The 24762-nt window shown below is 46.0% G+C and overlaps 1 protein-coding gene across 1 annotated transcript in view; it reads left to right on the forward strand.

Annotated features, from left to right (window-relative positions):
• The window catches only part of LHCGR (luteinizing hormone/choriogonadotropin receptor), a 1044354-nt gene that overhangs the window by 590855 nt on the left and 428737 nt on the right, over window positions 1-24762 (forward strand). Inside the window, exon 4 of the mRNA XM_086925446.1 lies at window positions 3664-3738. Coding sequence (XP_086781572.1) covers window positions 3664-3738 — 75 coding nt within the window. The remainder of the gene's footprint in view (window positions 1-3663; window positions 3739-24762) is intronic.

The raw sequence follows: 24762 nt of genomic DNA on the forward strand, positions 1-24762 counted from the left end.
ATTATTCAGCATAAATCCGCCCTGATATCCTTTTCTCTTTCTTTTCTTGCTAATTTATATGCGGCCCGTAATGATTTAATTTCTTCATAATTTCTCGGCTTGGCTTTTAGAGCATGTAAGAGAGCCTTCCTAGTTTTTGTGCAAACGCAGTCAAACCAGCCACCCTCTTTATCTTTATTTAGCGTTTTTGTATTTGTTAGGGCTGATTTCATATTTCCCAGGGTATTACAAAAGGCTGGTACTACTTTCCCTGCTTGAGCATCTAGATCTAAACATAGATTTATGTCTTTTCTTGTGTTTTTTATAATTTTTGGGACCTACTTGATTTTATCAATATGTGCCCATTTGAGCTGAACCCCATTTCTCCTGGCCACAATAGGTGTGTCAACGTTACTTCTCTGTTGTTTTCCAGGTACGAGTACATTCAGTTCCATTGAGACTATAGAATAGTCACTAAAAGTTGTAAAAGTTGTGTCTACCTTTGCAATGCTTGTGATAAGAGGGGCGGTCAAAATGATGTAGTCAATCGTTGACCCCAACCCATTTCTTTGAAAAGTTTCTGGGAAAATGTCCCAGTTGGAGTCTGGGTCACTGATTATTTCCATATTTAAAGATGCGAACAGCTTGTTTAGGCCATTTCCATAGTCATTGTGGATGAAATGTTGTATGGGGTTTACCTGCATATCCTCAAGTCCACAAATGTGAACTATATTATGGTTGCAGGGATGCATGTTAAAATCACCTAGCCATATAATATTTATGTCCTTAGACTTATTACTCCGTACGGTGTCAGATATGGCTTTGTCTACTTCTCCCACAATTGTATGCATTGTTTGACCAAATCTGTTGTTATAAACATTTACCAAGACCCATGTCCCTTCCTGTTGTATTTCCATTTCCAAAATGTGAAAATGTTTGTTCTGTGGTAGGTTTGTTTTTACTGTTACCATTAGATCGTTCCTAATTAAGTTCGAGGTACCTCCCTTAGCTCTCCCTGAGGTAGATGGAATTTCTTCACTCTGGAAGGATCTAAAGCCATTTATAAAAATTGATTCCAAGGCCCATGTTTCCTGGAAGCATACTATTTCTTGATCGTGCCATGACTAAACCAATTGGTATCAGTCAGTTTGTGGGTGATGCCAGCCACATTCCATGAGGCTATTTTCCATACATTTCTATATTTATCCTGCTGTGTAACTTGTAGATGATAACTAAGTAGCTGAGGTATGGGTAGCTGTGAGCTCTCCGTGTTTACCGGGGTTTGGGAGAGTTGCCTTTTTGTGATCTTCTGTGTGCTTGTGCATACTGACAGTAAACAGTCACAAGCATCAAGATCAGACAGGGGGCATATCTATTCTCAGACCTCCAGTCCGTGGTCCCGGTATTTCCCCAGGGTTGACTCTCTATTGATCTTTCCTTAGTTTGTGAGTACTCCACGGGTCTTAATAATGTGGGTGGTCTATAGAAAAATCCCAGTGGTAGGGCAGTAATGTGTGTGTTTCCCATGTAAGCATTACCCAAGTACTCCAGGATATAACCAACAACAAATTCACTTTTAAAATTTACAACCACACAATCACCTGCCAATTGTTTTCTAGCTGGGCCCACCCATGATACTCTTCTTGCCATGATTAGCTGGTTTGCAATATTCCTGCCTGTAGCCCTACCATATCCAAATTTTGGGTTAGCCAGTGAAGAGATTTAGACATTATTTGTGTAGGTAATTCTGTTTGTCCCTCCCGTAATGGGGGAACATTCCCTAACACTAAGGCCAAAGTGCCGCTGCTGGGGGTACATGTGAAATCTGTACCTCATTCGCCTGGTTCATCACCACAGAACTTCTTTCTTTCGCCAAGCTATCGTGTTTGCCCCACCCTAGCGATGTGCTATTTTGGCCTCTAGGGAGTGTATTAAAATGTTCCCTTTCCTGCCTTGTTATATCAACCACTTCTGTTGAATTTTTTTCAGTGGAAGAACTTGCGTTACAGGGGGCTGGATGGCTGGCTATAGGTGGAGCTACATTCGAAGTTGTTACTTCCCGATTGTCGCTAGCCTGTTGTGCCCTCTTTGTCAAACCCGGGGTTATGTTTAGTGTCACTGGGCTGCTACCAGTTCTAACTCCAGGCTTGTCCTGGAGGATTGATTTTACAGTCACTTGTGTACAATTTTTTTAGAGCTACCTCCAGCGCATGAAAATTCTCCTTAGTGTGCGGTTCTAGGGCAGTTAATTTCTCCTCTATCTGATTTAGTTTTCGTGCCATAGGATTTAGCATTGTGTAAACCAATGTTTCCAATCTCTGCTGCATAGGTTCAGTCATCAAGGAGCAGGAGACAGTGTCTCCTATCTCTCCTATCCCACCGTCCGCTGGTTCCTGTTGGGTTGTTCCTGATGTTTCATTCCCCACCCTGTTATTAAGTCTCAGGGCTTTTGAGGCTTAGGTCTTTGCACACCCCCGCCCTTTTTCTCCTTACCTGGTAGCAGTATTACTCTTCGGGAGTCCTTTCATTGCAGCCACCCTTGAAGAAACTCTTTGTGAGGTGCCAATGAAGTCCATATCCTGAGGTGTGGGTGCTATGCTGATGGCTTCTTGCGTAACCATGTCTCTTAGTGGCGAGTAATTTGAGTTTCGATTTGACAACAGCCCCCCCCAAGGATTTTCTTTTATAATTAGGGGGCTCCAGCGATAATCACTGTTCCGTTATCTCTATTTCGTGTGCCAGGACTGATGTGCCCTTGTTAAAAAAGAGTCACGTATCCCCACTATGCTTGCACCCCCACGAACAATTTGGCCCTCTCGTTTGCTCATCTTGACTTTTACTTTCAGTATGATCAGATGGGCGGTGAATGGGGGAAGCAGAGAATGGGGGGGTGTGAGGATCAGGAGGCCAACACTTTTACCTTTGATCTTCTCTGGAGCCTCTATGGACGTTAGAGTGGGGTGGGGGGCCCCAGTCCAGCCTCTTCCGGGCTCCGACGGGCATGCATGGGCCCGCCCTTGGCCCGGACACGTCCCTCGCCGCGGTTCAGCGCTTTACTTTTAAACACGACCTGCTTGCTGGGGATGATGGATGTTGCAGTCCTCCCCCGTAGTGTTCCTCCGAGTTGCGGGCTCTGTAAGAAACAAAAAGAAGCATCAGTCATTTCATGAAATAGATCTGTATGTTCCTCAACAAGTGACCGAAATCAATCAGGTGCAGAACAGTACTGTAATTCGATTGAAACGTTGGCCCGCATGACCAATGCTCATGCTCTGTACCTATTATACAAATGAAGCTGCAATTGGCATAGAAGGATTTGTTCAGTTCAAGAAACAGACGTGAAAACAATGTTATTTAAATGAGTGTCATTTTATTTCATATCTTAAATGTAAGGGACGTTTGGATTAGAATGGGACTTATATGTGTAAACTACGATTTTCTGCATTTTATTCAAGGAATAACCAATCCGATATTTCATCACCCAGTGATCTCCCATACTCACCCGTACATTTGCATCAATTATACTTTACGGACGAGTATCATGTTTTGCATGAATTTGCATTTGCATTATTGTTTGTCAGCACGTGCATGCTAAAAATCAATTCAAATGGTAAAGTCAGAAGTAAAAACATGTGTTTATTTTCACATAACAGGTTGATATTATCTTTTTTCTCTGTTTTATAGACTAATCCGGAACACAAAACATTTGCTGCACATTGAAAATGGAGCATTTTCAAATCTCCCGCGGTTAAAATTCTTGTAAGGAGTTTTCTTTATTTTCTCTAATTTGTTTATGCACAGTTCGATTCAAAAGCACAGACAGACGTACACACAAGCACATTCGTGCAGTCAGGTCGAATTGATGCATTCATTTGACTAGCATTCTTTAAACGTTAGTCAGAGGTCAGAGACAGTGGGCCCGATTCACAGAACTAACTTAAGACAAAATCCTAAACTTACTACCATTTTGGTATTCACAGAAGGCACTTACTCATTTTGGTACTCACATGAGTAAGTGCCTCTAAATGAGTAAGTGCACTTACTCATTTTGGTATTCACAGAAGGCACTTACTCAACAATGAGTAAGTGTCTTCTGTGAATACCAAAATGAGTAAGTGCCTTCTGTGAATACCAAAATGAATAAGTGCCTTCTGTGAATACCAAAATGAATAAGTGCCTTCTGTGAATACCAAAATGGTAGTAAGTTTAGGATTGTGTCTTAAGTTAGTTCTGTGTATTGAGCCTGATGTTTCTAGAGCAGAATTCGGCTATGTTTGAAAAGTGCCATTATCGAGAATGGCACACAGGGCTGTGGTTGGTTGGGAGAGAAGGCTGAAAGCAGTTACGAATCAGAAAGTGAAGGAAAGTAGCTGGTCAGGATTTTACAACTGTGTTCTAAGAAGGAGGTGAGAATAACAGTCTGTTTAATAAGTCCTAGTAAGACAGGGTTTTTGCGAAAGTTTTTTAAGAAGCTCTGTATACAATGTAATGAACGTCCAGGCATGGAAGTAGGAGTTTATTTGTAAACGAAAATGAAATATTTATCCCTAAGCTATGAATGGAACACTGCTCAATATTATGATAATGATGATGCACTAAAAATTCATACCCTTTATATTAAAGACCCAAAAGTGAGGATGAGACGTAATTATTTAGACCCTACCCAAAGTAATTAAAAGTGATGATCCTGTGAAATGTCTTGAAACCTTGTAACACACGTTTGTAATCTTGTTCAACCTGTTGGCAGAAACACAAAATGTATTATTCTATTTCAGAAATGTAAGTGAATACTATATCCAAAGTACGTGCTCTCCAACTTAATACACGTCAGTTCGAGCCACAAAATGTGTCACACCCCTTCAGATGTAAAAATTAAGATATATACAGAAAAAAGCCCACCTCTTCTGAAGTTACGCTGTTCACTCAAGAACTGGAAAGTCCAGAATAATTGATCAGAAGGATATATGACGTTACAACGCATACTTTTACCACGCATACCATTACAACGCGGTTTTTACAACGCATACCATTACAACGCATAGCGCTTTGGGGTGCTGCATAGTGAATAGTTTAATTTACTATTCCAACTTCAGTCCCCGTGGACACTAGGGAAGGTGTTGGATAGTAAATTAAACTTATTCCCTATCCTAGAGCGCCCCCCAGCGCAATGCGTTGTAATGGTTTGCGTTGTAGTGAATGCGTTGTAATGGTAGTGCGTGGTAAAAGATTCGTTGTAAAGGTTGTATACCGATCAGACACATCAGTATTTCAATTAAGTGCAGTATTTAAGAGATTAAACAAATGTGTTCAATAGCACTTCCCCGTTGTCCTGTAATATTTCTCATATCTGCTTTCTAGAAGAGAGGACGGATATAAGAGAGGAGGGACGGTGGGTGGTTTTATCTGTGTGTCGGTACACTGATTTACAAAATGTCTATTTCTTGAACCCTTGCTCACAAATACATTTGCCCTGGCACATATCTAGTTAATGACAGAGAAGCAGACATGGAAGGTGACGCCTGCATGAACAACATGGCTGCTAATCCTCCTGTGTTTGAAAATAGGCGAGGTCTAGGATTTTAAGTCCTCCTTAGATTCAGCATTCATGAGGGAAGTGATGAGGTTTGTTGTGGCTGTCAGCAGAAGACTGCAGCCTTGGGGGGCTCTTGTGGCACATTTTCTCTTGCTCTACTACACATGTATGGGGGTCTTCCTAGAAATCTGTCTGGATGAAGAATGAGGGAGAGGTAGAGGGAAGCTGAGGAAGTGCTCTTGGGAGTTTATGTGCGCCCTTAAGTTCACATTGGTCTGCTGTTATTATGTTATACTGATTTGTATAGCGCACTATTTACCCAAAAGGGTATCCAGGCGCTTGGGCAAGTGTGTAGGTGTGTGGTCCCCAAGATGCTTATACAAAGAGCCAGGTCTTCAGCTTCTTGTGGAACTCAAGAAGAGAGGAGGAGGCTCTGATGTGTTGAGGGAGGTCATTCCATGTATTGGGTGCGATGTAGGAGAATGATCTTGAAGAACTAATGCTGTGGTATGACTCTGTAGAGTCTATTGAGACAGTGTTGCATTATTGTCATTGTAGTAGAGTGATTATGTAGGGAATCTGGAGGTTTCATTCTACGGATATGAGAAAAGAAGTTAAAAACTGATAAATCAAGTTAAGGTCCACATGTCCAAAAGTGTGGCTGCAATGAAAGCAAACAAAGAAATATTTTTCAAACGTCGCTGAATTTGAATGTTACTGTGGGGATTCACATGAAGAGTGGTGTTTTGAGTGTAAATAATTATAAATGTGTTGGGAATTAAAGCATGAGAGTCACACGGAAGCCGTTGAGTTGAATATGGTAGTGAACAGACTGTTTGCTGAGTAAATCCGTTTTCATTATGTGTGAGCAACCAGAGAAGGTATTCTTTAATCTCATGCAAGAGCGAAATTATCGTTCCTAAGCACTGCATCAAGCTACATTATTAGGAGTTTAACACAGTCCCGTAGAGTAGAAGACTTTGTTTAATCAACCAGGGTTAGAGAAGAGACAGAGAGAAGGCATAACGTTCATGACCTAACCTGAATTGTAAGAGCCTGAGAGGGGGTAATGCTGGAAACTTAGTGTTGGAACTGGCCCATTTTGCAGGGTTATCCCCAAATGTGTCACCTTCCTCGTATTTTTCCGGACCTGTTTTTGTTGATTTTAGGACTCTGGGCACTTTCCCAGTGCTAATCAGTGGTAAAGTGCATGTGCTCTCTCTTGTAAACTTGGTAAGATTGGGCTACACCTATTTGACATATTTAATTTACCTGTAAGCTTCTTGTACAGTGGTATGTCATTTACCCAGGGCCTGTAAATTAAATACTACCAGTGGACCTTCAGTACTGCTTATGCCACCCACCAAAGCAGCCTTTCAAACCTGTCTCAGGCCTCTGCCGCTGCAGGGCCTGCCTGCGCAGTTTACTGCTGCAGTTATATGGCACTTAAAGTGTTTGCCATGTCTGAAACTCCCCTTTAACAACATATAGGTTACCCCTAAGATAAGCCCTAGGCATCCCTATGGGCAGGGTGTTGTGTAGGTAAAAGGTACGACATGTGACTTAACTGTATGGCATGTCCTGGTAGTGACAAACAGCCTATTTGGTTTCTCACTGCTTGAGGCTGCTCCTCTCATAGGTTTGCTTTGGGAATTCGCAGATGTGTGTTTCAGTGGTAATTTCTGATATGAAAGGGGTAGCGTGGCTATGTTTGGAATAGTAGTAACAAATCCTTCTTATTGGGTAAAGTTGATTTGGTATTAATATTTTAGAAATGCCACTTTTAGAAGTGAAACAAATAAGATGATGGACAGAATGTTGCACAATGGCAAAACATTCACCCCCAGTCACAAATCTAGGTTTAATCCATTGTTATTTTGCTCACCAAGCCACCCCAGGTCAGACATGGCCTTGACCCTGTGGCTCATGGGAACAGTCCAGCCCGAACTGCCAAGCCATGTCTTCCCTGGACCGGAATCAAGCATCCTAGGACCGGTTTCCGGCTATCAGCCGTCTTCAGCCAGGATAGCTTGACTCCAGTGGCGTAGTGAGCAAGGGACCCACGTCTGGGCATACCCTTCCCACATACGGTGAACAGCAAAACAAACAAGATGATGGGCGGAATGTTGCACAATGGCAAAACATTCACCCCCAGTCACAGATCCGGGTTTAATCCATTGTTGTTTTGCTCACCAAGCCACCCCAGTTCAGACATGGCCATATGCAAATCAGTCTTGACCCTGTGCCTCATGGGAACAGTCCAGCCCGAACTGCCAAGCCATGTCTTCTCTGGACCGGAATCAAGCATCCTAGAACCGGTTTCTGGCTATCAGCCGTCTTCAGCCAGGATAGCTTGACTCCAGTGGTGTAGTAAGCAAGGGACCCACGTCTGGGCATACCCTTCCCACTTTTAGAAGTGAGCATTTCTGTGTGCTTATGACTGCTTGTGTCCTGCCTGATTGTGTATTCATCATCCGGTTTAGACTGACAGGAGAAGGGGTTGTGCATTCACTCTAGACAGTCCCACGGGATTGAGGTGTGTCCTGCCTTTCCTGGGTGACTCACCGCTTGGCTAACTAGACCTTGGCTGCATTTTTGAGGGGTGGGAGGAGTTTCCTTTGCACCTGATAAGGCCTGGTCTGCATTAAGAGTTGTGGGAGGAGTTGCACCTCCACATGAATAGGGCTGTGCCTGACTTTTACAATGCTTTCTTCGCCCCCCTGTAGTGTGTCTGTAACCAGGGCTTGGGATTGAATAGGGGTGTTGTGCATTCCTAAACAGTGTTTGAAGTGGCCCCAGAATAATTACTTTTGGAGTATAAATACAGGGGGTGTGACCCCATATGTTGGGACACTGCATGGGGCTTGTAACCAGATGCTGCTGACATTACAAACTGCACCTTGCCAGAAGGAACTGTGTTGCTGCCAGGAGGAGCCGCCATTGGACTACATCGCTTCTTGCTGACCTGTGAGGCCATGAGAGGTCTGCCACTTTATTTCCAATGGCCCTGTTGTGCTGGTCGGCTGTTGGTTCCCTTTTTGTGCCCCCCCAGTTGTTCTCCAGGGACAGGGTAGTGCAGCCTTCCCTTTTTCGCTAATAGCACATGGTGCGCGCTTTGAATTCTGTCGCCCAAGGAATGGGCTCCCTCTGTGACAAAACCAGAAAGGAGCTCTTCTGGATGCCCTGTAGTGTGTGGAGCGCTGCACTTTCCTCTGGGTACCTGAGCAACAGGAGGGGAGAGCTGAGTTGGAAGAAGCTCTCTCCCTCTTCTGGTCATGTTCCTGCATCTTTTCCTGTTTATCAGCTGCCCGGGCTCTGCTACGTGGCCGACAGGCTGTCAAACGCCGCACAAGCAGCAAAGAATCCCAGTCCAGGAATTCCTCTGCATTGCTGGGGCACAAGTTGATGTCAGTTGGTGGGCGGGGCCCGGCCTGGGTGAAAACAGCGGAGCCAACTGAAACTTTGCTCCTTGTCCCATGGCCACCGGGAGGCCTCGTCCTGGCACTGCAGCATGGAAGGTTCAGTAAAGCGGGTGCTCCCTGGCCAAGTCAGAGCGGCTGCACCACGTGGTTGCATGCAGCCATGGTAGTAGGGTGTAGGGCAGAAGGCTCTGCCCTGACAGATGCTTTGCACTGCACTGGGGGTAGAAGAAAAAGAGCCCGGGGGTGCTAGAGCAGAAGCCTTTGCCCCAACGGAGGCGTTCTCCCTGGCACAGCTCTAAGTGGCCTAGAGGGCCCACAAGTGCCACAGTGTTCACCCAGTCCTGGGCAGAGGTACCTTTTGTTTCTTCGCTGCCCACCTGCCACACTGTTTTTCTCGGTCCCAAGGGGCTGTAATTCAGTGGCACTCAAGAGCTCGTTGCTGCTTGGAGCTAAGTATCCCATTGCCTGCTGTAGGTGGTCAGGTGGCCCAGGAGCCTAAGTGAAGGGAACAAGAGCATCAGATACCTTACAATAAGAGTGCAGGTGCCCCCCTTTGTGTTGGTTATCATGGTATGCATATGTTGGCCCCACATGGGTGATCCAGGTGTTGTTTCTGGGATCTACTAATGCAGCTCGTACCCTGAGATTATGATATGTAATTTGGTCTGCCAGTATCAGGAAACCGATTATTACCTCAGGAAGTTGCCTTCATATGTACAATGTGGGAAACAGCCTTTTCAACGCAACTGTTACAACGCATGCCATTACATTGCATGCTGTTGCAACGCAAAAGGTGTGCAGCAGTGGATAGAAGGTGTTGATTTAACACCAACACATTCCCTACTGTTAAACACACTGGAGTTGGAATAGAAAATTAATCTATTTCAACTTCCAGCACTCCCCAGACAGAAAGTCTGGGTAAAGTTTTGCGTTGCAACGCCATGCGATGTAATGGCATGCGTTGTAACATCACATAACCGTACAATGTTGGTGTAGGGTGTTTATGTAACATGTGCAAAGTATTAGTATTTACTTCATTCCACTGAATGTAATGTTATGGCAATTGCCTGGTTGGCTAAATGGTTTATGATCTACGTGAATTCATGACAATTGTCTATTTGGCAAAGTGATTTATGTGTTTGTGGTCTATTGTGTTTTTATATATAATACAAAGGATATTTTTATATAACCTTGTGTTGAGTTACTTTTTGTTGTGTGCCTTGTGTGTTGCTAGTGTGTGAGTGTGTTTCGCAAAAGCTTTACACATTGCCTCTGAGATAAGCCTGACTGCTCTACCAAGATACCATAAGGGTGAGCAGGGGTTATCCTAGGTATGTAATTCTCTTACCCTAACAAGAGTGGTGGGTTCTATCTGGCTTAGATGCATACAATAGTCAACCAGAATCCCCATTTCTAACACTTAGGCTTTAGGCCATCATCAATCTTAAAATTAAAAACCCGCACATGGAAATGGGAGGAAGCTGAACTAGAAAAATGTAACTATAACCGTGATAAGGTCCTTGAAGTGATGTAATATGTGAAAGGGAGAGAATCTGCTAACATACGTTCTACTCTTGTGCACGTGATAGCTGTATATAGGAAGCTACATTTAAGGAGCCAGCTCCTAAAATGAGGAATAACAAAATATAGGCATCATCTCAGTTGGACAAGAATAAAAGTCTCTCTGTAGAGGTCTCAGACTTGAACAGTTCACAAGCAGTCCATAGAAGGTGATAGAAAGAAGTATCAAGACTCCGCTAAAGGCATTATTACGAGTTTGGTGGTCCATGAACCGCCATACTCTTGGTCACAGTCCAACCATCAAGAGCTTGGTGGTCGACCGACGTATTTGGAGCTGGGCAGATCGCATTTGGAAAGACGGCGGCTAAACCTTTGATACCTCCAGCACACCGCAGATCGCCGGAATTGCAGTTGTGGAAAAGCAGCTGCCATAGGGCAGTACAGGGGAGGGAGCTGCCACAAGGTCCCCGCAGCCATACGTATATGTACGTAATACAGCGGTCAGAAGACCGCTGGCACTGTGGTGTTCTAGAGAACACAGCAACAGTGTTTGGGCGGGCGGACCGCCAAACTCGTATTTAGGCCTAAGTATGATAATATGAGAGCTAATCATGTTTTTGGAAGAAGCAAACCATAAAGAAGCCAGCGCAGAAAAAGATTTTGTTGACCCACTGTCAGGTCATCCCTAGAACACGGATAACCAGAATATGATGAAATAAGTAAAAACCCACCTACAGTGAATTCTGGTGATTCGGGCACCACGAACAGAAAGAAAGAGAGACTAAAGAGAATACCTAAAGGCATATGTCCTCGGAAATCATGGCTCTCTCAAGCAAGGTGATTGTGACATTTATTTAAACCATTAGCTAAGGTGGGCCACAATGGGAAGGCTCCATCATATGTAATCATGTAGAAGAAATGGTTAGTAAAGACATTACAGAAGATGTCCGTGCAGATCAAACTCTCTCACTAAACTTCAAATTGTTGAGAGTCAAAGAAAATCTTGTCCAAGTGCCCTTGGAAAATTAAAATAATTTTGATTAATCAGTGGTGAAGGAATTAGAATACAAGGGGTGATTTTAGCTTTTGAATTAAAGATAGCGTAAATCATGCATCAAGTTCTTCTCAGATTTGAGGAACACCAAATGAAAATGAAAAACATCTAGATATCCAGGGCTAAGTGCTACACCTTTAAGAGGCTAAAGTTAAACACTAAAGGACGAGAATGCCTGTGGAATTGGAAGGGCGAGATTTTGATCGATACCTTATCTCTATTGATCTAAAACCCCGATCTGGTCGACTGAACCTTTGTTGCCTGTCATTGAGGGAAGAAAGTGCATCTCTTACCAAGTTAGTTCACCCAATAAAGGACTCCGCTCCAAAAGATCACAAACAACTTCTAGCTTTCAAAGGTTTATTATAAGGTTAAGATCAGCTGCAAGTACAGGCATCTCAGAATGAGATTCACAAGATACACAGGCCCAACTACATACATGTGCTCTCTGAAAGCCCTCAGACGAGCAACGGAAACTACGAGTACAAGTTCTAAGAATAATAAAGCTATCAGCATTGACACATACTGAGATCTCTCCGTCATTTAAGTTGGAGGGAAAACACAAGTTAGGCTGTCCCTACCCTGCTCTAGATGGTATCCCTACTTAACCAGGTCTCAACCTAACAAAAGGTGTCAGCGGTGAATGACCCCCAAGGGAAGTCACCCACTCTCAGTCTCTTGGTGAAAACCTATAGTTCTCCAGTCATGACCCCTCTCTGCCTACCCATCCGCTCTCTAAAGGGTCCTCAGGCATCTGCTCTAACTCCACCCAGGGGTGCTATCCCTAATACAAAATACACAACAGCATTTGGGACGCCCCTCGTGGGACGCCCCTCACGTGGTGTAGCTTCTGGCTTTTTCCATGATGAGGCCTCGTGCGTTAGAGTTGACCTTGCTTCTCAGACTCTTCTCCGGCCCGCTGATACCCCTTAAAACATTCCGGAACCCTCCTCCATGTCTGGGCCGTCTCCTGAACAAACCTCTATTCATTCCATTTATAATTGGATCTCCCCTTTCTCTTGCAGACAGACACCTGCAGCCAAGATCCCAATTCTCATAGACTTCCAACAAAAGTTTGCAACATTTCTCGGCCCAGACCAGTACGTATAAATCAATGGCTAAAACATTTCAGGCCTACAGCATTTCTCATAATGATTATAGCATCCAACTCCTTCATTAATTAATAGCATGTTAGTACTCTTATTCTATTATTCGGTAAACACATCTATAAATCATGGCCCATTAACGTTATTACTAAAACATTAGTGCAATCCATGTCGTGAAATGAACCACCTTCCCCATCCCTTCCATCTCTGGCCCTGAGGCCTACCACGTTCTACGTTTAACCGTATGCCATCTTACATTTTAGCAGCTACACGACATGGATTCAGGAATAATCACGTCTAATAAAGTCATATAGTTTCACACATTTCTGCATTAGTTCCACTTCTACTTAAATCTCTACATTAACTACACATTTCAGAATATAGATGTAGGTACTATCAGCACTCATGGCATTTCTCTTCATGACTTGTGCTTACTACGTGTAAGTGTGGTGTACTTATACATTTAGGTCAGTTTGCGCTCTCTCAGTTCCCCCCTTTGATGACCTCTCGGGGTCATCATTAACATTTAAACTGCAGTGATTGCTAGCATAACTCGTTTCTGCGTTTCCAGAGCCCTCAGACTCCTGTACTGACTATCTTGTATGGCAGCCAATCTCTGCAGCTGTTCTCTCTGAGCCCTCTCTGACCTTCTTGCTCTGTACCATTTGAATACCCTCACCAATCCCCACAATATGATCCCACAGATCAATATTATGATGATAGGTTTCAGTATATACCACACAAAGCTTTTGCCTAAGGTGGTGAGCCAACCTCCAGCTTCACTCATTCCATGGCCCACCTTTTCCCAGACATTTTCTCTACTCAGGTCTTCGATCTCCTTGTGAATATCAGTTATGTTCCTAATAACTTTCTCAAGGGGCTTCGAATTGTCTGGAATGTAAGTGCAACATTCCTGAACCTTCAAAGCCTTACAGACTCCGCCCTCTTTTGCTAATAGGACGTCTAATGCAAGACGGTTCTGGAGAACCATGGCCCTTATCGATTGCATCTCTCCTTCTACCAGCATTAAGGACTGAGCAGTGCTGGCAGACAACCTGTCTACGACTGTTGCCAGTCGTCTAATTTTAACATCATTCAGGATTAGTCCCAAAAGAGGGAACACAGCTCCAAAGACATCTCCAACCATTTCTGCATTTCCTATATCTCTCCTTCCTCTCGATGATGTCTTGCCCTCGATGATCTCTAAGTCTTGGGCATGATATATTTTGGGGAAGATAATTGCCAAATAACATGATCCATACCAATTGTCAGGTAGCCTCACGTAGGCATTTCTTCCACATACAAAATACACATTTGGAATCACTTGCATTCCCTTCAGGAAGTCCTTAGTGTAGTATTCTAGATTGAAAGCATGTTCACAGCTAACTTCTCCCACGTATACATTTTCATAATACGTTTTGGCTCTATGAAGACATAACTTTCCTCTCTGCGTTCTATCTAAAGCTATTGGACCACTACTACCCTTTCTCTTGTGTGCCTTCTCTTCCTCGGTCCAATCTGTTTTCCATTGTCCTGATTTTTTCAAAATCTTTTGTCTCCTATTTCGATCATCCACCTGCCCTATGAACTTCTTCTCGACTTCTGACACCTTGCAAGTCAGGTTATTTCTGCGGGCATGTGAAGTATCTAAGGTAATCCAAGGAATGAAAAACTTTGCCAACCTGTCTTCACTCTTCCAGTAGTCCCATTTATTCATCTGTTTATAATTTGGGACTTCTGGTAACACTGCATCGTAATTGGAGAAATAGTATTCAAAACTATCTCTCCCATAAAATATACTAAGCAACAAGCTACATGTAATGCCATATGTCAGCGGGAGGTGATGATATCGAATGCCTTCATCTACAGACGCCGGCAACTGCATGCAGACATAGCAGTCCTTAACCTCCATGGCGTCCACGTATTCAAATAAAAGTTTAGCATAAGCATTTGACCTAAAGTCGCCTTGGGACTCATCTACGTGTAACCTGCGGGCTTCTGCAGCTAATAACGCTTTCTCTTGAGTGTTTTCCCCTTTCTCACCAGCAACGGTGGGTGTAAGCGTCCCTACAGATTTCACATCGGTTACCTTTGCCTCTTCCTCACTTCCCTTTACATAAGAAACGGTTACTACTAAAGCTATTAATATTATCACTCCTACTATTAGTGTGCCTATTATACATTTAGCTCTGCGGTTCTGGGTGCCGGCTTCCATTTCGTCAGACAGTATGGCTCTCTCGTATCACAGCACAAAGTTCTTTTCTTTTCGTTCCTTTACAGTCTCTTTTACTCCTTTTGTCCTTAGAACCACACAACTGGAAGCTGACAACCTTCTTCGCAAAAAGTCCTTTAACAGTTCAATACAGACAACCCTAGCCCTTCTCCATCAACTCAAGGGAAGGTCCCTAAGATTCTCTGCTTCCTGGGCGCTAGGTAATCTTCTTTTCTTCTCGCTTATTTACAAAGTCTTTTAAGCATCTACTATCAGGCTTGTGCCTGCAGCTTCGACAGCAAAGTTCAATATTTCCAAACGAAGATTGTGCTCTTCATGGTCTGTTATCCTTGTACCAAAATCGGGGAATTGCAATTCTGTGAGAAACATGTGCTTTAACTTGCTGAGGCGGGGAGGTCTGGGGAGCATGAAAGTTAGTGACCCTTCTTGTTCGACTCCGGGTACTAACAGTCGTATTTCCACTGTGACGATGGGCTCAGAACTGGACACCACCACCGCTCGGATCCTCCCTGTCTCCGGTTTCAAAGACATTTGTCGCCAGATATGTCCACTCAGGGGTGGAGTATCTTCTACTAGGCACACGCACTCTTCTTGACCTTCTCAAGTCCGGTGCTTCAGCGCCCTGAGCACCTTCTTCCGGGTCTGAGTCCTCTGATATCGGAGGAAGGGTTCTCTCTGGAGTTGACCTCAGACTAGAGCTCCTTCTTTGCGGCCAATCAGCTTCTCCACGTACCCTTCTACTCCTTCTCCTTCTTGTCGGCTCACGCTCTCTGTCAGACCTGTCAGTGTCTGACTCGTACTCCCAGCTACTTTCTCCTTCAGTAGCGTCGTCTGTTTCGCTGTTGTACTGACCGTCCTCAGCTTGGTCAGACTCGTTCCCTGCTTCCGCTGGCACCTCTACAGCTTGGCTGGCCCCCTCTATGGCTTCTCGGTCCGCAGCTGGACGTCTATCCGAGAGAGGAGCTGTTTCTTCCAGAGGTGCTGGAACCCTCCGCGTGTGTGACGCGTGGATCCAATTGGGCAGGCCTCCCACCTTCAAAGCCGTGTTCGTGATCAGGATGATCTGGAAGGGCCCACGCCAACGAACATCCAGGCAGCTTCTTCTCACGTGTTTTTTCACCAGGACCCAGTCCCCAGGGTACAGGTCATGACACGGGCCCTGGCACGATGGAACCTCGGCAGCCTGCACCTGAAGGGACACAGAATGAATGGCGTCAGACAGCCCCTTACAATAGTCCAGGATCATATCATCTGTGATGTTAATCAGTGCAGCAGTTGGGACAGAAGGCAACCTCATTGCTCTCCCCATCAACACCTCATGGGGAGACAGCCCCGTTCTTCTATCTGGGGTACTACGGAGGCTCATAAGGACCAATGGCAAAGCGTCAGGCCAACTCAAGGATGTTGATGAACACACTTTTGCAATTCTGGCCTTGATAGTGCCATTTATCTGCTCCACAATTCCTGAGGCCTCTGGTCGATAACTGCAATGCAATTTCTGATCTATGTTCAAAGCCGCACAAATCATCTTCACAAGCTCGCTGTTGAAATGCGTTCCCCTATCTGATTCCAAAGAGGCCGGCACCCCGAAGCGCGGGATGAGCTCCCTAAGCAATAACTTGGCTACTGTGAGGGTGTCGCACCTACGTGTAGGGTATGCCTCAACCCATCTGGAGAATACGCAAACAACCACCAGAATATAACGGAGGCGGTTGCACCTTGGCAGTTCGATAAAATCCAACTGCATGCGGTTGAAGGGACCCCCTGACCTCCCAATGTGGCTCAGTGCAACTGGTGTCTTTTTCCCTACATTCAACTGCTGACAAGTCACACAACGCTGGCACACTGCTTCGGCTGCTATTCTGAACTTAGGGTTGTACCAGGTCTGTCTAAACACTCTCAGCATAGCGTCTCTTCCTAAGTGTACGGGACCATGTATTTGTCTGGCCATTGGGCTCACCATCTCATTGGGCAACACTGCTCTGCCATCTGCTGAGACCCAGAAATGGGCCTCACCCACCACACATCCTGCCTTTTGCCATGTTTCTTTTTCAAAATCCGGAGCATTTTCTTGCATGCTCTTCAGTTCGTCCCAAGTATCAACAGTTTCTAATATCATGGCTAATTCAGTCCTTACATTTATTCCACCCACTTCCACCTCTGTGAAAGAGTACCCTTGTTCCGCGCAATACCGCGCGACTTCGTCGGCATATCTATTGCCTTGTGACACGAAGTCCATATTTCTGGTATGTGCGGTGCACTTCACAACTGCGATACCTGCTGGACATTGCAACGCCTCTAACAACAGGCGCACAAACTCTCCATTGCGAATGGGAGAGCCTGAAGAGGTCATGAAACCTCTTTGAGACCACAACTGCCCGTAATCATGAACTACCCCGTAACCATATTGGCTGTCGGTGTATATGGTGACTCGGATTTGATTGCTTGCCAGGCAGGCACGCGTCAGGGCAATAATCTCGGCTACCTGAGCGGAGTGTACTCCTTCCAGGCATCCAGCTTCCACAACTCCAGTAATTGTACAAACAGCGTAAGCTGCTCTCAACTGCCCAACTTCGTCTCTTACACATGAGCCATCGACAAAGAAAATTTCGTCTGGGTCAGTCAGTGGCTCATCTACGATGTCGGGTCTTGGTTTGGTGCATAGTTCAGTCACATCGAGGCAGTCATGGTCTGTACATTCATCATCATCCTCAATATCGTTTGGGAGTGGCATCAAGGTAGCAGGATTTAAAACAGAGCATCTCCTGAGGGTCACGTTCTCTGCAGCAAGAATAACTTGCTCATAGCGCGTGAGCCTGCTGTTGGTCAGATGCTGTGTTTTGGTCCTGGTCATTAACAATTCAACAGAGTGGGGCACATGCACCTCTAACGGATGCCCCATGACAATATTCTCACACCTCTCAATGCTGACACCTGTTGCGGCAACGGATTTGAGACATCCGGGCAACGCTGCGGCTACTGGGTCTAAAGTAGCCGAGAAATAGGCGACTGGTCTACGGGCATTCCCATGAATTTGGACTAACACAGACAGCGCGCAACCCTCTCTCTCACAACAATAAAGCAAGAATGGTTTATCGTAATCAGGCATTCCCAAAGCCGGAGCACGACACAGGTCCTCTCTCAGCTGTAGGAACGCCATCAAACAGTCCTTGTCCCATGGTACCGGATCACTCACCTCCTTGTGCGTCAGTTTTTGCAAGGGCTTTGCTTTCAGTGAAAAGTTTGCAATCCACTGTCGGCAATATCCCACCATCCCTAGGAACATCCTGACTTCTCTCTGTGTTTTAGGCGCATTCATCTTCATGATGGCCTCTATCCTGTCTGGTGACACTTTTCGTTTACCTTTCTCAATTCTGTGTCCCAAGTACTGCACTTCTGTCAGGCAGTACTGCAATTTTCCCGGGGACACCTTGTGCCCATTCTCAGCTAGGTGATTTAACAAAGCAATAGAGTCCTCCCTGCAAGCTTCCTCTGTTTCTGACGCCACAAGGAGGTCGTCTATGTACTGGACCAGAACTGACCTCTGGGGCAGCACTAGACTTTCAAGATTTTTCTTCAGAAGCTGGTTGAAGATCGATGGGCTCTCTGTATACCCCTGAGGAATACGACACCATGTTAGGACGCAACCTTCCAGCTTAAATGCGAAAAGAAAATGGCTCTCTTCGTCCAAAGGGATCGAAAAGAAAGCCTGGCAAAGATCAATTACAGTGAACCATTCTGCTTGGAACGGTATCTGAAACAGTATCACTGATGGATTCGGTACCACTGGACAACACGAAACGACTATGTTATTAATCTTTCTGAGGTCCTGCACTATCCGGAATTTCCCATTTGGTTTCTGCAAACCCATAATCGGGGAGTTACATGGACTACCCACGATTTCTTTCAGTATTCCCTGCTTAATCATGGACTCGATCACGGGTTTTATGCCTGCAATCGTTTCAGGAGTCAATTTATATTGAGGTGTTCTTGGAAACTCAGCATGCGGTTTCACTACAATTTTCACTGGGTCCACCCCTTTCACCAACCCAATCTCTTCCCCAGTGAAATCCCACACTTCTGGAGCTACTGTCTCTCTCAGATCCCAGGGGAGCTCATCTACTGTCAGAGTGGGATACAACTCCACACATATTCTGGAATTTGCGACTTTAAAGTCAGCATCATCATCATTAGTCAGTACCTCCACTCCTTGCGGTGTACAGTAGATGGTGCAATTTAATTGCACAAAAGGTCTCTTCCTAGCAGACATACAGGGCTAGAATCGCAAACCACAAACTGGTGCTCATCACTGTACTTCCCTATCTTCACCTGCACGGGTTCGGTCAGTGGGCTGGTCATTCTCCTGTTAGCGACCCCCACCACTTGTATGGTCTCTCCAGACATGGGCAGGCCTGGAACTGCGGCTGATCTGATCGTGGACCGAGTGGCTCCTGTGTCCACTAGAAATGTCGTGGGGAACCCTGCCACTTCGGCCTCAACATAGGGTCCCCTCTGGTCCACCTCCAAAGCTGCCCCGAGGGTGCAGTCTTCCCTTTCCACTCTCTGTCCAGTTAGTGGGTCCACATAATAGCACTCCTCTCCTCCTACAAACAGGGGCATCTGTCTATATGTCTTACCCATAGTCCCTACTCTGGGTGGCTGCGGGAACTGGGCTCGGGGAGGAGGGCCCCCCCCTTTGAGCACCTTTCCCTGGTATTGCGTTACCCCTCTTGTAGGCGCACTCTGGACCTCTTCCTCCTCAACCTCTTGCTCTCCTATCTCAACGTTATAGGGACACTCGCGTTTCCAATGCCCCACCTCGTTACACTGGTGGCACCTAGTCGTTTTCTTTAAGGCAGCTATATCTATCCTGGGTCTAAAGGTGGAGTTCTCCTCATTGCCCTTGTTCTGACTGTACTGTTTCTTTCCTCCAGTACCGGTTCCTGGTTGCTGTTGCTGCTGTCCCCCCTTCCCTGCTGCCTGCATCTGTACCACCATCAGTTTCTCCTTTAGTTTCTTAGCCTTGGAGTCTATCTCATCACAGCAGTACCTGGCATATCTCAGTATTTCATCTAGGGGTTTATTTTGCCAACAAATCAAGTGTTGCTGAATCATTAAACTAATATCCGGTCTCAGGCCCAAGACGAACTTGGACACAAATTGCCCTATGTCCTTTGGATCCATTACATCCAGACCGCTATACTGTTTAAACGCCTTCAGCAATCTCTCATAGTATTCATGAACTGTCTCTTTGGGTTCCTGTCTAGTTCGATCTATTTTGACCCAATCTATGTCTTGCATTGGCACTTTCTCTTTCAGCCAGGTCATCACTCTCTCGAATTTTGCCATCACAGTCTCGGACGGCCCATTAGTCTTAGCATCTCTCTCTGGCTCTGTTGTGGGCCACTCAGCGCTAACCTTGCATGCAGTCCACAAATCTCCAGGCACTACAATGTCAAACAGCGTGTTCAGATCTATCCATAGGACCTTTGAGATTTTTACGAATCTCTCAACTTGCTTATACCACTCCACTGGGTTTTCCCGCAATTTGGGAAAGGAGGTGGTAAAAGCAGCTAAATCTCCCCTACTCCAAGGGACGTGGACATAGGTCCCATTCGCGACTTCACGCAAAGGGTATGCCTCTACTCCCTGCAGTCTTCCTGGTGTCATACCAAGTGTGCTTCTCCTGACGGTCCCTTTCTTGGACCACCTCTCTTCCCACTTATCTAGTGCCCTCCATGTCCTTATTCCAGTGATCAGTTCCCTTATGTGCGTTTTCAATCCGATCGTTCTCCTCTCATCTAGGTCTCGATCTGAGTAATGTAGCCTGTGGTTACCCTGCAATGCTTTGGTCCTTGACAGGTCCACCATATATTTGCCTGCTAGTTCGACTAACTTCTCATGGATTGCTCTCGCCTTTCGAGTTACGTCCTTTGCCATGAACAGAATTTCATCCTGCTCATACATTTCCATTCTTTCTAAGGGCAGGGTACCATCTACCATGTCATCCAGATCTGACCTTAAGCTGGAGACATCGAGTCTCTTGGCTTTTATCTCAGCTCGCAATAACTCTTTCGAGGGAGGTTCACAAGTTTCTCTCCCATCCCAACTCCGAGCCCTACGTTTGGGTTCGGGAGAGTTGGGGAGTGTTCTCCCTTGCTCCCATCTCTCCAGGTCCCATGCTCGGCCATCCGATCTTGGAAGGTGATGGAACACGGGCCTGTTACCCCCTATCTTACTTTGTCCATTCTCTCTCTCTCCTCTCTTTTCACAGTAGGACTCTCTGCTATTCTCCCTTCGGTCTCCATTCTCTCTCGGCCTAGTATCACTCAGTATCTGATACGATCCTTCCTGGTTCCCCATATTCCCTGGACTGCGCTCATGTCCATCATCGCAGGGACTGTGGTGCGACCTCTCGCAGCTTCCATTCTGTTCTCTGTTGCCGGGCACACAGTGGATACACTTAAAGCTGTCTCTGTACTCCCGAGTCCTCCTGTCTTCCCCACTATGTATTGGGCGAGACAACCCCCCGTTCTCTGGGCCCCCGTTTTCCAGGTCTGATCTACCTTCATTCCGGGCCCAATGGGTGACTCCTCTACTATCCCTCTCCCTCCCGTCCCACTCCGGACTGCTCTCCTCAGCCCCGCAGTGAGTCCGGGCTCTGCTGTCCTGACTTTCCCTTTCAGCTTCCGCAGCTATGATGCTCTTGTGAGCCTCTACTGCCTCATTCCACTTCTTCATGTACTCGTTTAACTCCTGAAAGGATTTCCGTCCTGATCCCCTCATATCCACTGGCCATCTAAGGTCCCCCAGATCCCCTGCTGTGTGTACTGGGGTGCTCCACTCTCTTGGTATCGGCAACTGGCTTGGGGAGTTAATCGTATCGTTCCTCCTTGCCATCTCTGCTCTTTCTCTGTCCCTCCGTACCCGTTCTTCCCCTCTAGCCCTCTCTGGGTCATATATCGATACTATAGGACCTATGGTAACAGGTACCTGTAGTGCATCTGGTAATGCGTAGGATGTGGCACACTCCGTTTCCGGCGCCCTTTGTACCACAAACCTTCCGACTACCTGCTGCACCTGACTAGGCTGGGACAGTTCTTTCTTCGCAGCGGGATCCCAATCGGAACTGGGAAGCGGCCCATGCTCTCCTGCATTGCCCCCCCCCTTCTCCACTATGCTCGACATCCCCCCCTGCTCTGTTATACGGGGGTGGCCTATCTGTCAATAATCTGTTTATCAGGCTGTCCTCTGTCTCGCTCTCATCATCTTCTTCTAGGGGGCTCTTGTTCCCGGGCATCTCTAACACTGGGTACAGTTTATTGACTTCCATGTTATGCACTCTCCATCTTTTAGCATCCGCATCCCACTTGGCATCTTGCACTGCCCTTACCGAACGTTTCACCCTTTCTTGTTGTCTGTTCATGTTCTTTTCGTGCGCTGCCCTAATCCACGCATTAAGGGCTTCAAACTGGGTCGGTCTAGGCAAGGGTCTCGTTGAGGTCATAATTGCTTTTAATCTATGTAGCACCTCTAATCTGAACGTCCCGTACTTCGGGAACGTCAGTTCCTCATTTCCTTCTGTAATCTTACTCCACTCTGAGATCCACAAAATTGTGTGCAGCCCAACATGTACTGCCATGTAACGAGCCGGCGTACCCTCCGGCGGGGCTTCTTCCCCTTCATACGATCCCCGCCTCTCTCTTTTGAACGCCGCTCTCAACCATTTAAAACACTTCATAATTATACGCACAATTTCCAGCCTGAATACTCTGTTTACTTCCTGATGACAATCCACCAATCCTAGCGCGGCTTTGCTAGCTGGCCTATCGCAGCGCGGTCTTTCTCCTGCCGGCCAATCCCAGCGCGGCTTTGCTAGCTGGCCTATCGCAGCGCGGTCTTTCTCCTGCCGGCCAATCCCAGCGCGGCACTTTCTGACGTCACTAGTCTCCGCTTCGCAGCAGCACCCCTCCTTTCTCAGCTCTCCTCGCGGTCATGCATGCGTCCCATTCATACCCTGAAAAATGACTACTTCCGACCAAGCGGTCACTTCCCTCGACTGTACGTCCACAGTCTATCTGTAATTGTCAACACAACTGACGAAATGTCTATCGTCTCTCTGATAGGTTCTGTACACACACAGTAACCTCCGACCAGCGTCCGTTACTCACGCACTCACTCTTACGTCCCCCCTATCTCGGTCTTTCGGGTGATCAATGGTACCTCATGACCCCCTTCACACTGGTTGACAATTACTCTGGGTGTCCGATACACCCGAACCACTTAAGCTCTCCTTGAACTTAAGATTTCCACCGGTTGCGCGCGCTCACAACATGTTCCACAGTCACTCTACAGGCATTCAACTCCGCCAGACATTACAACATAGATACGATACAAAAACACCGCAATCTAGCACGCATGACCCTTTATACTCACTCTCGACCGATACTGCTGCTTTTTCTGTCTCACGTCATCCGGTCCTTCTTCGGCGGGCGGTTCTTCCGATCATCGATCTCTAGGGGCCTTGGGGTAATCTAACCTGGCCTAGATCACCTTCCTCAAGAAGGCAACCATCCTCTATAGCTACCAACTGGAAGGGCGAGATTTTGATCGATACCTTATCTCTATTGATCTAAAACCCCGATCTGGTCGACTGAACCTTTGTTGCCTGTCATTGAGGGAAGAAAGTGCATCTCTTACCAAGTTAGTTCACCCAATAAAGGACTCCGCTCCAAAAGATCACAAACAACTTCTAGCTTTCAAAGGTTTATTATAAGGTTAAGATCAACTGCAAGTACAGGCATCTCAGAATGAGATTCACAAGATACACAGGCCCAACTACATACATGTGCTCTCTGAAAGCCCTCAGACGAGCAACGGAAACTACGAGTACAAGTTCTAAGAATAATAAAGCTATCAGCATTGACACATACTGAGATCTCTCCGTCATTTAAGTTGGAGGGAAAACACAAGTTAGGCTGTCCCTACCCTGCTCTAGATGGTATCCCTACTTAACCAGGTCTCAACCTAACAAAAGGTGTCAGCGGTGAATGACCCCCAAGGGAAGTCACCCACTCTCAGTCTCTTGGTGAAAACCTATAGTTCTCCAGTCATGACCCCTCTCTGCCTACCCATCCGCTCTCTAAAGGGTCCTCAGGCATCTGCTCTAACTCCACCCAGGGGTGCTGTCCCTAATACAAAATACACAACAGCATTTGGGACGCCCCTCGTGGGACGCCCCTCACGTGGTGTAGCTTCTGGCTTTTTCCATGATGAGGCCTCGTGCGTTAGAGTTGACCTTGCTTCTCAGACTCTTCTCCGGCCCGCTGATACCCCTTAAAACATTCCGGAACCCTCCTCCATGTCTGGGCCGTCTCCTGAACAAACCTCTATTCATTCCATTTATAATTGGATCCCCCCTTTCTCTTGCAGACAGACACCTGCAGCCAAGATCCCAATTCTCATAGACTTCCAACAAAAGTTTGCAACATTTCTCAGCCCAGACCAGTACGTATAAATCAATGGCTAAAACCTTTCAGGCCTACAGCATTTCTCATAATGATTATAGCATCCAACTCCTTCATTAATTAATAGCATGTTAGTACTCTTATTCTATTATTCGGTAAACACATCTATAAATCATGGCCCATTAACGTTATTACTAAAACATTAGTGCAATCCATGTCGTGAAATGAACCACCTTCCCCATCCCTTCCATCTCTGGTCCTGAGGCCTACCACGTTCTACGTTTAACCGTATGCCATCTTACATTTTAGCAGCTACACGACATGGATTCAGGAATAATCACGTCTAATAAAGTCATATAGTTTCACACATTTCTGCATTAGTTCCACTTCTACTTAAATCTCTACATTAACTACACATTTCAGAATATAGATGTAGGTACTATCAGC

The sequence above is a fragment of the Lissotriton vulgaris genome, chromosome 6, assembly GCF_964263255.1.
Source record: "Lissotriton vulgaris chromosome 6, aLisVul1.2, whole genome shotgun sequence".
In the NCBI taxonomy this organism is placed as follows: Eukaryota; Metazoa; Chordata; class Amphibia; order Caudata; family Salamandridae; genus Lissotriton; species Lissotriton vulgaris.